Source organism: Lagenorhynchus albirostris, chromosome 2, assembly GCF_949774975.1.
Source record: "Lagenorhynchus albirostris chromosome 2, mLagAlb1.1, whole genome shotgun sequence".
NCBI classification, from domain to species: domain Eukaryota; kingdom Metazoa; phylum Chordata; class Mammalia; order Artiodactyla; family Delphinidae; genus Lagenorhynchus; species Lagenorhynchus albirostris.
In genome coordinates, this window is record NC_083096.1 from 34,071,102 (window position 1) to 34,086,455 (window position 15,354).

General features: G+C 54.9%; 1 protein-coding gene across 3 annotated transcripts; it reads right to left on the reverse strand.

Moving 5' to 3' along the window:
• Positions 1-7,651: 7,651 nt before the first annotated feature.
• KLHDC8A (kelch domain containing 8A) lies at positions 7,652-14,672 on the reverse strand. 3 transcript variants are annotated; one of them, XM_060142098.1, is made up of 6 exons: positions 14,581-14,672; positions 13,648-14,235; positions 10,768-10,932; positions 10,307-10,522; positions 9,613-9,714; positions 7,652-8,719 (listed from the first exon to the last, which is right to left on the reverse strand). In XM_060142098.1, the coding sequence occupies exons 2-6, from the start codon at positions 14,021-14,023 to the stop codon at positions 8,526-8,528; spliced, it is 1,053 nt and encodes a 350-aa protein (XP_059998081.1). In that variant the 5' UTR covers positions 14,024-14,235; positions 14,581-14,672; the 3' UTR covers positions 7,652-8,525. The 3 variants fall into 3 exon arrangements, with proteins under 3 accessions (XP_059998081.1, XP_059998080.1, XP_059998082.1); XM_060142097.1 differs by lacking the exon at positions 14,581-14,672 and having other exon boundaries at positions 13,648-14,473; XM_060142099.1 differs by lacking the exons at positions 9,613-9,714; positions 14,581-14,672 and having other exon boundaries at positions 13,648-14,473.
• Positions 14,673-15,354: the final 682 nt, after the last annotated feature.

Genomic DNA, 15,354 nt, shown 5'->3' on the forward strand with positions numbered 1-15,354 from the left:
GTGGGGTGGGGGTGTAGAGGGGGGGCCCCTATGCTTATGACTGGGACAAAAGCTTTCATGGGATTCCTCCACTGGGTACCCAGTCACCGAGGACTGTCCACCAGCTAACCCTGGTGTGTTGTTGCCATTGGTCATCTGAGATCCTTGATGGACTGAGATGGAGAAGACGTAAATAAAAATAAACCCCTATCATTACAGTGGTCACTGATCCTTCACTGACTCTGTGAGGTCAGGGCCTTGGGTTAGATTCTGGGGTACAAAGGCTGTTGATATAGATGAAGAAGGGGGTACATGAGCCTCAGAATGGCAGTCAGATAATGGGTTTCCATACCGAGCTCTGCCCCTTGCTGGCCACATGACCTGGGGTGGGTGACTCAGTCCCTTCAGGCCTCAGTTCCTATTGGCCAAAGGAGATCCTGAATGTGGAGCCTCTTTGTAAACTGGAAAAGGCTCTCCAGCAGCTGGGGATTTATGGCTGTGGATACTGTGGCTTAGAACTCAGTACTTTATACTCCATTTAAATGCTGCTCCCTTGAGGGGGCTGAGGTCTTCCTCCTCCTGGTCCACAGCCGCCACCCTGCACTCAGGGAGGTCCAAAGAGGTCCAGGCAGGACCAGAAAGGGCAGGGCATGGGAGGTATGCCCAGGAGGGACGAGGGAGGAAGGTCTGCCCAGTGCCGCCTCCCTGCCCATGCTTGGCTCCCACTGGCAACCTAAGCCCTTTGCCTCCCAAACTGATCCTGGAATGTAAACCCCTAGCCAAGCACATTCTTTAGCCAGGTCACCAGCTCCTGGCCCTTGGGAAGGGAAGCCAGCATGTCTCTTGGCCCTGAATGACGCTAGCACAATCTTGTGCTGGGGCTGCTACCACCAGCCTGGATTAATAGGCTGGCTGTCACCCAAAGTTTATGAAAAGCCCAATTCTGACCTTATATCACTCCTGTCAGAGCCCGGGGAGAAGGGGAGAGAGAACCCACCCCATAAGCAGGGGGATTTGAAATACTGCCGATTTCCTGGCTCTGGTTCCTCATACCAGCCAGATGCGCTCAGAGGAAGGGGAGCTTTGTAAAGGTTACTCTCAAAGCTGGTGCTCTCTGGGCCCTTTGTTGTCTGACTTTCCTTCTGTTTGGTTGTTTGCTACGCATTTGTTCCATTCAGCCACTTATTCCACATTTAGGCTCTGGTGCCCAGCACAGTGATGCTCTGGGCATGAAGGTTAACGATCTCACCGTGTCCTGCGGAGCCCTGTGTGTATGGGGGTGAGGTGGGGGTACACAAGGAGGGGGTATTCTGTGTTCTGCGGGGAGGGATGGGCTGGGGCGTGGGGGGGGAGCAGCAGGGACAGGTTAGGGAACTGCCTGCTCCAGTGGTCTCCCACAAGCCACACTTGGCAGAGGTAAGGAGGGGGGGCTGGAAGGGCAGGACTTTCGTGAAGGGTCTTAGAAGTCAAGACGGAGGCTGGGAATCACCTGGAGGACCGGGGGAGCTGAGGGAGGGTGTTTCAGCTCTGTGAGGGTGTAGGCAGGTTTGCAGATGAGAACGGTTTCTGAAAGGGCAGAGGAATCCAGCCGCCATGTGGAGGGGGCCGGAGGTGTGGGACGAGGCGGTCGTTTTCCACCCACGGTTGAGCTGCCTTCCCCGAGGTGCTGGGACTTGAGTCTGAGGCAGAGTAAGACCAGTTTGGAAGGGCAGCTCCAATCCAGTCCCTTCTCCTACAGATGGGGTTGCTGTATCTGGAGTGGGGAGCCTGGGAAAGGGATTTGTAAATTATTATTGCCTTATAAATGTTTGTTTTTAAGAATGTGAATTGCTAAACTGAGATTAGGACCAAGGCCCATTGTCTGTTGAATGGGAGGCCGGTCACCCCAAAGTCCTCCTTCTGGTCCTCCAGATACAGCAGGCAAGGTGGGCCACCTTCTAGAGACAGTGAATGGGGCCTCAGGGGTCCCTCACCTCCTGGCACATCCACACCCCCCCTTCCGAGGCTGACCGAGGCTGGAGCCTGGACAGCCCGGTTAGTGCCCAGGCGGGTCAGAAGGCCACCAACCGCAAGCCCGGAGTTCCTCGCCCGCCCGGTCTCCACACTGCAGCAACGTGGAGGGTGCGGGGAGGGGGAGGCGGAGCCCACGAGCCTGGGGGAGACAGAGTTCTCCCTGAACCACCTACAAAAGCCACCACTTCTAAAGTGTCACCTCAGACGTCAAGTCTTCAGACACTTCCGGGCCTCCAGCCCCTCCCCCCATTGACCTTCTGAGTCGTCTGCCAGATATTTCCTCTTCAGAGGAAGCAGGCGGCTGGGAGGTTTTGCATGAAAAAAAGAAAAGAAAAGTCTCAAGAGCCAGGAGAATTCAGTCTGGCTAAATTAGGAATGGGACTGGGGCAACAGGATCTTTTCCCCTGTCCTTTCCCTTCACCCATTCGCTGTCTCAGTCCAGGTTTACCAAGTGCTGGCTGCGTGCAAGGCATGGACCAGGTGCTGAGCGCGTGAAGGTAAGCAGGGAAGCCGCAAACGGTTCCGCCTGCCCGCCCCGCCCCGTTTACGGAACTCGTGACAGCTTGGGGAAGCCACAGGACTCCTTTGGGTCTCAGTTTCCTCCCCCGTAAAATAGATGGATCCCAGTCTTTCCTAGGGTCCTAGGGAAATGAGGGTGCGAAGGTCCCCCTGGCTGTTACAGCAAACTGTGCACGAGGTTCTGGAGGCGCCGGCAGTGTGGGTGTCAAAGCAGTGGATGCTCCTGAGCTGGCAACTCACCGTCCACACTGAAGGGGTTCTGAGCCCGGGCACCTGCTCCCAGCGTGTGTACCAGAGTGTAAGTGTGAGGGGTATATGTGTGGGTGCGAGGCGTGCGTAAGAGTGTAAACAGGTGCGTGAACAGGTGTGCACATGCGTGTGAAGTGCGTGCAAATGTGTAAAAGTGTGGGGTGTATTTGAAGTGTGTGGGTATAAGAGTTTAAGGCACGTGTGAGTGTGAGCTATATTGTAAGGGTGTGAGGCAAGTGTGAAGCGTAAGAGTGAGGTGTGTGAGTTGTGTATGTGAACATGAGTGATTATGTGAGTGTAAATCTGCGAGTGTACATGTAAGGTCTGTGTAAGAGTGAGGGGTATGTGGGTGCGTGAGGTGTGTGTGAGAGCATGAAAGAGAGAGGGGAGGGGAAGGGAGAGAGGTGAGTGTGTGTGTGTGAGCGTGTGTATGTTTGTGAGTGTGCTCATGTGCAGGGGTCAGGCTGGCCCAGAGCATGCTGGGTGGAGTCGCAGGAAGTTTGTCTGCTATGAAATACCAACTGCACATAACCTGTAAAGGGGTCCATCACTCTTGGAAAGAGGGACACTTTGGCCTCTGGGCTGCGGACGGTGGTTTCTTGGTGCTCTGCTTCACGCCGTCAGGAACACGTGGGCTCTGGGGGTTCTTTGAACCAGGCACACACCTGCCTGGGGAGCTCAAATGAACTGGATATTTGGGAAAACACCGCACAGTTTAAATTATTAAAGGGTCACATCCTGAGGGAGAATGCAGACTCTACAAGAACGTAACACAGGGTACTCTAGAGACATTGCACTTGCAGCCAGCTGGCTCGCCACCCTTTCCCACAGATGGGCTCCTCCCCCCTACTCCCCACCCCCTCCTCCGTCACTCCTGGCACCACCAATGGAGAGGGGTGTGCTTGGAGAGGCGGCCACAACCATCATATCACACTGATGCTGACCTTCCTCAAACCCTTCTTCTCGAGGCATCGACCCACTATTCAGGGTCGGCACAGGCTCCAACTTGTCTTCTAATCATTTTTCACATCACTCCCCACTCCTGTGTGCATTTTGGCACCCAAATCTCCCTTCCCTTGAGGCCCAGTTATAACAGCAGTCTCCTCCAGGAAGCCTTCCCAGATCAGCTCAGTCCTCAGAGCCAGGAAGAGGCAAGGAAGGTTCCCCCTCCCTCTTGATTTCAGACTTCTAGAATTGTGAGGCAATACATTTCTGTTGTTTTTGAAGCCACCAGTCTGCAGTATTTTGTTATGGCAGCCCTAGGAAACTAATAAAATGGAAGCTTATCTGCCCAACCTGTCTGGGTCGTTTTATGTGCCCATCTCTTCAGCTCTTGCCTGTGCTCTGCCTCATGCCTTCACTTCTGCAGTTGTCTAATGCCAACAAGAAGCGCCTGCCCACGCAACTCTTTGATCTCACCAAGCCTGGCCTGAGGCTTTGGTCCTGTTCTGCCGCCACCCAGGGGCGGGCATGCCATCTCTTACTGCAGAGCTCAGAATGGTGGGCGGTGGGCGTGTGCACTACCCTCCACCCCGACAGCTGGATTAGAGTCTCCGTTCCATCACTTGTTAGCTGTGCCGCTTGGGTTAGTCATAGGGTTCCCGGTTCTCTTTCTTCTTCTACAAGATGGGGGTTGGAAAAGGCCGATGGTACCCCACCTCCTGTTCAGTGTATCTGTGGGACAGAAAGCTCAATGCAAATGCAAGAGATCATTAGAAATTCTGGAGGAGAAGAAGCCATGGAAGGGAGGGACTTGTCCACTTTCTGTGGTTCTAAACCCGCCTGGCACTTTAATTGCCCAGCAGATGGACCTTCCTCCAGAGGAGGCCTGACAAGCTTGGCCCACGTGTTTTTCTGAAGATTCCAACCCCAACTGGGGTTTTTTCTTTAAAAAAAAAAAAAGTTTACTTATTTATTTATTGGCTGTGTTGGGTCTTCATCGTTGCACGTGGGCTTTCTCTAGTTGCCATGAGCGGGGGCTACCCTTTGCTGCGGCGCGTGGGCTTCTCACTGCGGTGGCTTCCCTTGTTGCGGAGCGCAGGCTCTAGGCGCACGGGCTTCAGTAGTTGTGGCGCACGGGTTTAATTGCTCCGCTGCATGTGGGATCTTCTTGGACCCGGGTCCCCTGCATTGGCAGGCGGATTCTTAACCACTATGCCACCAGGGAAGTCCCTGGGGTTCTTTCTCATCTTAGATGGTGCCTTGGTGGTTTTACTTCGGTTTCCTCAGAAGAGGAACTTGGCTGATCCTATGTTCCAATGGCACAAATCTGGTCACAATGCTTCTCCACTTAAAATCCTTAATTTGCTCCCAGTTTCCCATATGGATAAAGTCCAGACTCCTCAGCAAGGCACGTGAGGCCTCTTGACCTGCCCTGCCTGTACTTCCAGCCCATCTCCCTAGATTCTCTGCAATGTGCATGTTGTCCCTCAGTGGACTTGAGAACACCTCTGTCTCTCCCTCAACAACAAAAAATAATAGTGCAGCTACTCACCTTATATATGCAAATCATTTTGTGTATAGTAGGTAGCTCTTAACCTCAGTGAGGCCTTATTTTGTTCATTTTACAAATAAGGAAACTGAGATTCAGGGGTTAACAACGTACCCAAGTTCAATCCGCACATGACAATTATGATTTGAACTCACATTTCTTGCTTCAAAGCCTGGGGTCATCCTCCTCTGCCTGGCTGTTCTCCCTCTTCTTTCAAAGTGCAGTTTGAGATTTGTTTTCTGGAAACCTCTCTGATCCCCTCAGTTCCTCTCAGTTCTCTGTAGCCAGTAAGGATGGGGCACCTCTGGGTTACACTAGCAAAGGCTGACACTCGTCTCATCAAATACTAACTGCAGATTTAGTCCCCGTCTCCCTCCCAAGGCTGCAGCTACTGGAGGGCAGGAATCCCAAGTCCAGCACCACGCCAGACACATAACTGGAGTTCAGTGTCAAACAATGCTTTGCAATAGCTGACACAGTCAAAGAGCCAGAAGGGAACTTTCCTGGGATGTAAATGTAGGAATATTCTATGCTCATTGCACGTTAGGGAGCCCTTCCCAATCTTTCCTTGCTAATTCTCATACTCATTCCTTGGGAAACAAAAGGAATGTTTGGAGCCCTCCATCTTTCCAGGTTTGACATTCTGAACCCCTACACGGTACAGAGCAGCTGATTTTCTCCCCTTTCCTACGTGCTGTTCCATTTGAGGCAATGCAGTATTGTGGTCACAGGTTTTAGAATCAGATTTGGTTCAGTCACTTACTAGCTTGTGACCTTGGACAAGTTATATAACCTCTTGGAGGCTTAGTTGTTTCATGTGCAAAATACGAGGATACTGCCTTCTCCACAGAGTTGATCTGAGGATTGAAGCGGGTGCTTTGCCAGCTTGTGAGATGGCATTGTCATTGCTTTTGTTTTACAGATTAGGAAGTGAAGACAAGAGAGGGGAGGGGCCTTCCAGAGACGGATGGGGATGAGAAGGCCTATGGCAGGCAGGGAGGGGGTTGAGGCCCGGAGCCAGGCCATCGGACCCCAGATCCTGAGCGGCCTCTGCAGCACCATGAGGTACAGCCATGAGGTATGCCGCTGACACCCCCTATTTCCCTCGCTCCTCTGTGAGCCACACCCAAAGTCTTCCCAGCATGCACCTCCAAGAGGTGAGTCCTCAGCAGATACCAGCTTGAGCCCTGAGTGGCCCTCACGGGTTGCAGCAGTCAGTCCCCCATTCTCATAATGGGAAGAACCTTTAGGGCTGGCTACAGCCCTAAGGTACCCCAACTATTTAAAATGCCTCAGTCCCATCCACATGTCTGGTGCCATTTTGTGTGCTTGGAGAGCCTCCTACACACAAAGCTAGGCTTCCTGTTAGAAGGGGTGGAGGCAGCCCATTCGTAAATGCCTTTCTTGGGGAGGGGTTGGGGAGCGTGGGAGCAGGCAGTGCAGAGACAGAAGTGGAATGGAGGGCTGGGCTTAGCGATGCTTCCCCTAACCTGCTGCCCCAGCCTCTCTTTCTAACAGTCACTTCAGGGGGCTCAACGGAAATGGGCTGGGGGTGGGGGTCTGGAAGCAGTAGGGGAGGCCTCTCTGCAGTCTGCTCCGTAGGGGGCACCCGTGGCCACAGGATGCCAAGGTGGGAGGGAAAGGCTGGGTCAGCAGGTGGCAGTGTCCTTCCAGTGCCCAGGTAAAGAAAAAGATCAGGTACGAGAGAAAGGGAGGCAAAATGACTGTCCCGTAAAGACCCTGGTTCCACTTGTCTGTGAAGGTCCAGTGGAGGTGTTACCTCCTCCAGGAGGCGCCGCGTGACCCCTCAGACGGGTGTTCCTGCTTCAGGAGAAATAATCATACCAGCACGTGGTGCGTGCTCCCTGACCCCCCCCCACCGCCCCTCCAGGGCATGTATTTTTTTCATCTTTGTATCCCCCGTGTTAGCACAGCTTTTAAAAATAACTTGGAATCAGAAAGCGGTGCTATACCAGCTAAAAGGAGGCACGTCCTTCACGTTTTTACATTAGTGAGCAATTCCCTTTCTACTGTGGGCAAGACAGAAATGAGCTCGAGCTGAATGAACTGAGGCCAGTCACAAGACGTAACCCAACGAAGAAGTCAGTTAACGAGTGCAGCCTTTTCCCAACACGCCTGTGGGGCGTCAACGCGCAGGAGACGGAAAGTGGGCTGTCTTCCTAGGAGTGAGGTGACTGGTCAGGGCAGGGTGGTTTGAAGGTGGAACCAACTCAGAAGGAACAGCCAAGAACAAGTGGTCCCTTGGGGCCCCGTTTAGCCTGAGAATGTCAGAGGGACTGTTTCATGCGGTCCCCTCCGCATATCAAGACACCGTCCACCCCACCCCTGCATCAGGGTGCCAGAGAAGATAGGAATATAGATTTTAATCATTGTGCTGCTGCTGTTAACCAGAGTGCAAGTAATCCACCCTTTGTGGACTTTGATGCCACAGTGTAAATAAGAAGGTTTCACACAGAAACACTCTGGGGCTGTCGGTGACAAAGGGGAGGGGTGCCTCTGTTGGGGAGGGGTGACCAAAGCAGAAATGAAGTGAGGAGAAGAGTGGGCAGCAGACCCTGGGCTGGGAGTCTGCTCCATTCCCATCATTACATTCCCATCAGGACCCCGAGAGGCATGGGTCCTTCCTGGCCAGGGCTTCTGACCTGGACCAGTGCACGTGAACCCGACTCCCCTTCCGAATCAGCCGCCTCCAGCTTCAGGGCCAATTCTTGCTGAGTAGATGAGGTCCAGGGCAGGCCCACAGTTGGCCACCAAAGGGGGAAGGGATGTAGACCAATGGAGAGAAGAGGGGTTGGGACCCTGCAACCCTTCTCCATCTTCCATCCCAAGAGACCTTCAGACTAGCGCAGATCCAGGGAAAGGACAGCTACAAGTAGCTATCCTCTGGGTCAGAACTGCCCTGCGTACCCCCTATCCTGGAGATGGGAGAGGTAAACCCACAGGAAGGGAGGTAGCATATACTCCTGCTACCTACCTTTCTCTGCCTGAGCAGTAAGTGAGAACTCTCCCCAGAAGTCACCTGAGCCCCAACAGGGGAAGGGGGATGGCAGAGCCATCGAGACTTCTTACAGTTTTCTCGGATTGGTAGGGTTTGGAGGTGGAGAGGTCACCTAGAGCCCTATGGCCTAACCCCACTGGCTGCTGACAGGAGCTGGCATCCGGGGAAGCAGCCCAAACTACTTTGATGAGATCATTCCCCTTGTCCAGAGTGGGGTGATCCGGTCCAGGACACGGTGGCTGGGCCCAGAGCCAGCTAGGAGTCAGAGACACACAGGGCTTCCACCGCATCGCTCAGACCCTGGTTGACGCCCCCCACGGCCAGGAGGCAGTTCTTGACAACGATGCTGGAGCAGGCACAGCGGGGTGTGGGCATGGCGGGGAGGACCTCCCACTTGTTCTTCCCCGGGTGGAACGCCTCTGCCGTCTCCAGGACAGTGGGTTGGTTCCCTGAAAGTGCCAAGGGAACCGGACCTTACAAAGGAGTCCAGTCACCAATCTGCCCCGGGAAAGTCCCCCCATCTTGCTCCCCGCCCCCCTCTGGAACCACAAGCAGAAGCCAATCAACCTCAACTTCCTTGGCTACAGAATTGCTCCTTCCCCACCCTTTTGTCAAACAGCTGTTTTGTCCTTCCTGCCTTCTCTGTCTTTTCATCTCAAGAGTAACTTTCTTTCCCCACCGCTGCTCTTACCAGAAGTTTCTAGACACTACTGCCTCTCTTCTGCCCTTTACTGAGAAAGCTGCTCACATGGTCTAGCTTACATCAAGCTGCTTTCCTGTGTGGGTAAACAGGGTGTCTGTCCACACTGAGTAAACTCTGGGTTCCTGGAAGCTCTGCTGCCCATCTGTCTCTCCCCTGTTGATGTTGGGGTCCCGCCTTCAAAATACCCTAATCTCTGGGAGGTCTTATACAGCAAATCCTGAATTCATTAGAATAACTGATTTGATCAGACTGCTTTTCTACTCCATGACAGAGCTGGGTATCCAGGGAGAAGAGAAAGAGGACCAAGGCCAATCCCTGCCACACTTTCACCTCCAGTCATTCCTGGACAGGGGCCCAGGGACCTGTGCTTGGCAAGCCCGTGTCACATGGTTATCAGTATGTCCCTTATGCTCTCTGGGCCTCAGTTTCTCCTGTGTAAGAGGACAGATAGACCACAACTGAGGCCCGTCCATGGAGACACGACATCTAGGCTGGGAGGAGGGGAGTGCTTTCAATTCTTTGGACTAAAGCAGTAGGCAGGTGGTGTGCAAGGAGCCAGCACCCTCTCCTGCTCATGCAGAGTGCCTAGAATCCACCAAGCCCCAGACCACAGTGCCAGCCCGGAAGCTCTATCCTTACCAAGTCCTCCAGCCACTATGACCCGTCCACTCAGAGAGCCGGCCACAAAGTCTGCCCGCCGCTTCTTAAGGAACAATGAGCGCTCCATCTTCAGCCATCCCCCTACAGGCCATGGGTGATGGCAGGAGATACACAGAGAGAATTAGATGCTGACCACCCGCCCCTCCAAACACACATGAGTCCCAAACTGCTCTCACCCTAGGCAGCATCTCCACTCCATCTACCCTGTGTGCTCAGCGCATATACAATGTCTCCTGCTGTTTGAAATGATACTCTACCCTCTCCCATGCTTGCTGTAATCCAAGGAACCATAATCTCTTATGACAAATCACCTTGTCCTACCTCTGTTCTCACGGGCTTTAAGCTGGAAAGGAGGCTGACGAGAGGCAGAGCGTCAGAGTCAGGATCCTTCTGTTTTTCCACGAGTAAGAAACAGGAAAAAGCCCTTCCTCACCTGGCCCTGGCTGGACGTTGTTAAGAATGGACAATAGGTGGAAAAGGCTTTGATAAAAACAACTAACCAATCAAAGGGAACCCTGTACAGATGAAAGAACTTGATCCCAAGAGCAGCCCTGAATGGAGAAGGGTGTTCAGACTCTGAAAGGCTCACCCAGCTGGGTAAGTGAGCCTGGGTGGATGGTGGGGGATTCAGCCAGAAGGGAGGTGCGCAGCCGGGGACTGGCACCCAGCTTACCTTGTTCCATGTCGAACACGTCCATCGTCCGGAGGAACTTGGGCTGCTGGTAGAGCCGACCCTGCCGCAGGCCACCCAGGCTGTACAAGCGGTCGTCTAGGGTCACAAAGCTGGAGAAGGCCCGCTTGCAGGGAATGTTGGGGAACTTGGTCCAGGAGCGAGTCTCGATGTCAAAGACCTCGAAGGCATTGACCGCGTACTTGGACTGTCGTCCCCCTGGAGGCCAGAGTAGGGCGAAGGTTGGGCGGAAGAGTAAGTCTCTGAGGACTGGGGCTGGGTTTCCCCTTCTGACTGTTATCAGATCATATAGGAAGCTCCCTGAGGGGTGGGGCAGCGTGATTAACCCCCAGTGCCCCGGAGATGCTCAGCACACAGGCACTGCTTCCAATAGGAACTGACCCGGGGGAGGGAAGAAGGGCCAGACATGGGCCAGACATGGGCCAACAACCATGGGTCCTTACCCAGCACGTAGATCTTGGAACCTCGGAGGAATGAGGTGGCAGCATATCTCGGGGTGGGCATGGGTGCTAGAGACACCCACACGTCCTTGAGCATGTCATAGTGTTGGAGGTGGTTGTGTGGACGGAGGTCCAGGCCCATCCCGCCTGCCGCGTACACTCGGTAATCTAAGGAGAAAGGCCATACAGCAGACACTATGAGACAGGCCCATCGTACTCAGCTCCTACCATGGCCAGGCTCTGTTAACCCCTGGAATACAAGCACTGAAGCCCGGCTAGGTCCCAACCACCGCTCTGCCCGAGAATGGGCGGGTGGCACCATTAAAAGTTCCTGCCACAGTCGAGCCTGGGTCTTCTTGAAGCCATGTCGGCCTACATGCCTTAGCCTTCCTTGGTGGCTGGCCCTCGGTTAAACCCGAAATACTAAGGCTTTCACAGAGGTATACTGCAGTGGAGTCTAGGCCTGGACAGCCCTTTGCAGGTCTTATCCCCTCCATTCTCCTCCTTCCTGGGCAGCCAGAGGGATGCCAAAGAGAAGGGGTATTCCTCTGATACCCTCCAATAGTGGCCTCTTCCTCAGGAACTCCCAGATCAGAACTCTCTAGACCTAGCAGGAGCCTTTGGAAATGAGGTCAGCCCTGCTGTCATTGGCCTTGTGGGACACTGGCCTGCTGCCATCTCCTTCTTGTCCGGATAGGGGAAGGCTATCCTCCTTCATGCACAGGAAAGCTCTGGGCTCCAGGAGGCACCCTGCACTGAATGGGCTAGGGGTGAATGAGGGAGAGGCTTTGGAGGAGAGAAAACTGGCCCCTATAAGAAGCCCTGCCCAGAGAAGTGAGTCCCCCCCACTCTCTACTGCTCTTGGCTGCAGGTGACACAGTGCAGCAGAGAGGACGGGCAACGCCTCCATGTCTCCCTGGGCCTCACCCCAGTACCTCACGCAGCCTATTAAGGACACAGCCCTACCCCCAGGGCCCTCTTTTTCCCAGGGACTCACCCCTGCCCGGGATTCTGTCTCCTAGTAGCCAGTCCTCACTGCTTCTGGCTCTATGAGACTTTCATTCTTCAAGGGGATTGCAGGGATGAGTACTACTTCTTTCTACTTTCCAATCTTACTAAAAAGAGGGAAAACAAATCCCAACCCTAGCCTGTGGCTGGGAGATGGGGCCTGCTAATGAGAAATTTACCTTACACAAACTCCGCCTCTTCTATTCCTGTTTTCACCCACACACCTCCAGCTGAGAACCCTCACATCCAGTCCACACTACCATTCCTGCACCCAATTCTTACTTATCCTTTCAGAGTCACCTGGGTGTCCCTGGATTGCAAGGCTGGGCTGAGAGCGGCGGCTCAGGACCTCCTGTGGCACCTGCGTCACCCTACTTGCCACACGTTACTGAAATAACCTTTGTATGCTTCTTTCAATAGACAGTTAGGTTCTTGAGATTTGTTCATCTGTGGCCCCAGCATCTGCTAGAAAGCGTGGCACACAGGCGTATAAATTCTTAGTAAACTAACTGTTGAACCCATTCAATGCCATAGTTAAGAGCACAGACTCGACCATCACCTGCTGGCTGCGTAACCTTGGGCAAGTTACTTAACCTCTCTGGGCCTCACATTGCTTCTCTCTAAAATGAAGATAGTAATAGCACTTAACTCATCAGACAGGTTGTGAGGGTCAAAGGGGTTCATACCTATAAGGCACCTATGGTAAGGACTCAATAAATGTTGGTTCTTAATCTTTCAGCCCCACTTATTGAGATCTGCGGATAAAGGACGACCCTTTCCCTCTCTATTTCCCCATGGGCCTCCACGCCTTCCATCTTTCTTACTGGGAGTTCAGGAGGCCCCATTGGCTACTCTGCCCTCAGGGATTTTGAGTTAGAGTTTCTCTCTCTGACCTTCATTGGTAAGACCTGGGCTCCTAAAGGCAGGGATCAGATCCTCTGCCTCTTTCCTTCCTCCCTGGGACCTAGAACTGTGCCAGGGACAGAGCAGGTACTCAAGAAACACTGGTTTCTGATCTACAGTAGACCTGACAGGCAGCTGAAATGGTTTTGCAAGAGAAGGAGAAAAGGTTGCATCCCACTAAGCCTGTCTGATCTGAACTTGGGGTCTCCTAACTCCTGCTGGGCCATTTTCCATAAAACTCTGTGTGTTTTAGCAAAAGAGCTTTCAGAGCCCCCTCTGTGCTCTGGGCTGTACCAGGCCTGAAAAGAAAGAAATGATGGGCTTGGAAAAAGGGAAATGAGAATCAAAGCTACGTGATCAGCACACGCATGCCCTGAGAACCTAGTGAACCTGGGCAAGATGCCCCAGAAGCACGACCCTCAGGAACATTATGGTGTCCACTCATCAGTGTCTCTGAGATTAGGAAGCAGATGGTGGTGAGAAGGTCCTGGAATCAGGTCCCAAAGCCCTCCCAGTGGGGCCTAGTGATGGTACGAGGATGGCATGAACATCCCCAGGGCCCCAAATATGTGTCTGGAGGTCGTGGCACTTGCAAGGAAGATTTCAGGGGATTTGGTGCTGTGGGTGGAAGGCCCAATCACTCCGCTGAATGAAGGGATGTACAGGGACATTGCACTAACCCCCTTTGGCTCTCCCCTCTGGCCCGGCCTGCCCAGTTTGCTGGGAGGAACCTGGTGGGGTGGAGTGGAGCTCTGGCATCATATTGATTTACTAGACACTTCACTTGCTGAGTCTCAATTTTCCCATCTGTGAAATAAGGCCAGCGGGTCTCTAGTTTCAGTGTCCATTGTAAAGATCAACTGGGGATCAGGAATGTGACAGTGGCCTCCAACTCAGGGTTGGCTTCCATCCCTTTCCCCGTGGCGCCCCACTCCCTTCACTCTGCCCGCCCTCAGCCTTGGCCCCACTCGCCTTTGGCCGTGACAGAAATGCCCATGGCGGCCTCGCGCAGCATGCTCCTCTTCTTCCACTTGCCTTCATCGATGTTGTACATTTCCACGACCTTCAGAGGCAGCTGACTGGTGCCCACACCCCCGATCACCATGATCCGCTTCCCCAGGGCGGTGACAGCCACCCCGGCCCGGGCTGTGGGCAGGGGGCGCAGGTCGGTCCACTGGTCGGCCTCGGGGGAGTAGACCTCAAAGCAGTCCACGGGGACGCCGTTGTCGTCACATCCCCCGATGGCATAGACCTGCCCCCCGGTTTCCAGCAGGGAGCAGTAGACCCGGCGGCTGGGCAGTGGCGCCAGGCGCTTCCACTGGAAGTCCTTGACGTTGGGCACCTCCATGGCAGCCCCGGGGACCCCGCCCGCCGCGCCCCCGCGGAGCGCCGTGGGAGGTGCGAGCCCGGGGGTCCGCCGGCTACTCCGCGCCCCCTCTCGCCGCCTCCATCTCGCTCCGGTTCGCCTGCTCCCGCCCGACCCCCAGCAAGGGCCCCGACGCCGGCCAGCGCTTCACCGTCCCTCGAGACTCAGCTGTCCGGAGGCGTCCGAGCCCGGCCCTGCGGGAGGAATGGGGCGAATCAAGGGCAGCCGGGCCCGGCGCCCTGGCCTCCTGGCGTGGGCGGGCGAGCGGGCTCCCAGCCCCCCGCCAACTTTCAAGGGAAGACGCGGCGGCGAGGGCGCCACCCCGCGGCGGCATCAAACCCGCACCGCTTTGTCCCCCGCCGCTCCCAGCCAGCTGGTCGGAAACCCGCGGAACGCGTGGGGGGCCGGGGGCGTTCCGGGGTTCAGGGTGCCAGGCTGCCTCCCGGCGAAGCAAGGAGTTAACACCTTTCGGCGCCGCCGCCTGCCTCCCCCGGCTCTCCCTCCCCGCCAACTCCCGTCCCTGCCCCCGCGCCACTTACACAGTGCGGCGGCGAGGCGCAGGCAGCGCATTACCCGAGAGCGGCGCGGGGAGCCGGGGAGAGGGCGCTCTGTCCTTCCTCGGTCCGCACACAGCTGTCACACACCCAGAAGAGGAGAATAAATGAGCAGCAGGAAGGAGAAGCGGAGCCGCCGCCGGAGGGTGGGGTTGGGGGGAGGCCGGCGAGCCGGCTCCACGCACATGCCCACCATCAGCCGCCACACCTGTGCAGGAACCCGCGTGCGCCCCGCGGCGAAGCGAGCCCTGACCTCTTTACAGAAGCCCTGGCTGCGCCCGGCCTGCGGGGGAGGGAAAGGGCCCGGCAGGAGACGCTCACCTTGCCCACTGTTCAGGGAAAGCGGGGCACTAGAGCCAAGTACCCAGATGACGGGGACTAGACTCCCTCCAGTGTGGGGGTGGGCGGTTTGTGAGTGTTTGTTTTGGATGAGGAGGCAGAGAGTCCAATTACCCAGTTTATCTACAGTACACAGACCCAGTTCGCGACAGCCTGGCTCAATAGTCGACTTTGCTTTGGGGGAGATATTATCAAATGGTTTAACCTAATAGAAACAAGTTATGTGGGTGTGACACACGCAGACCTGACACGGGTGCATCCAATGTACACACCGACCAGCGCACATGTGCGTAATTTACACATCACCTCACCCTCCACCCGGAAATGCTCATATCTACGGAGAAACTGACAGAAAATGCACAGTTATGCGGACACACAGCCACAGACAAAAGTGGAAAGGCAAACACGTGAGTGATCCCT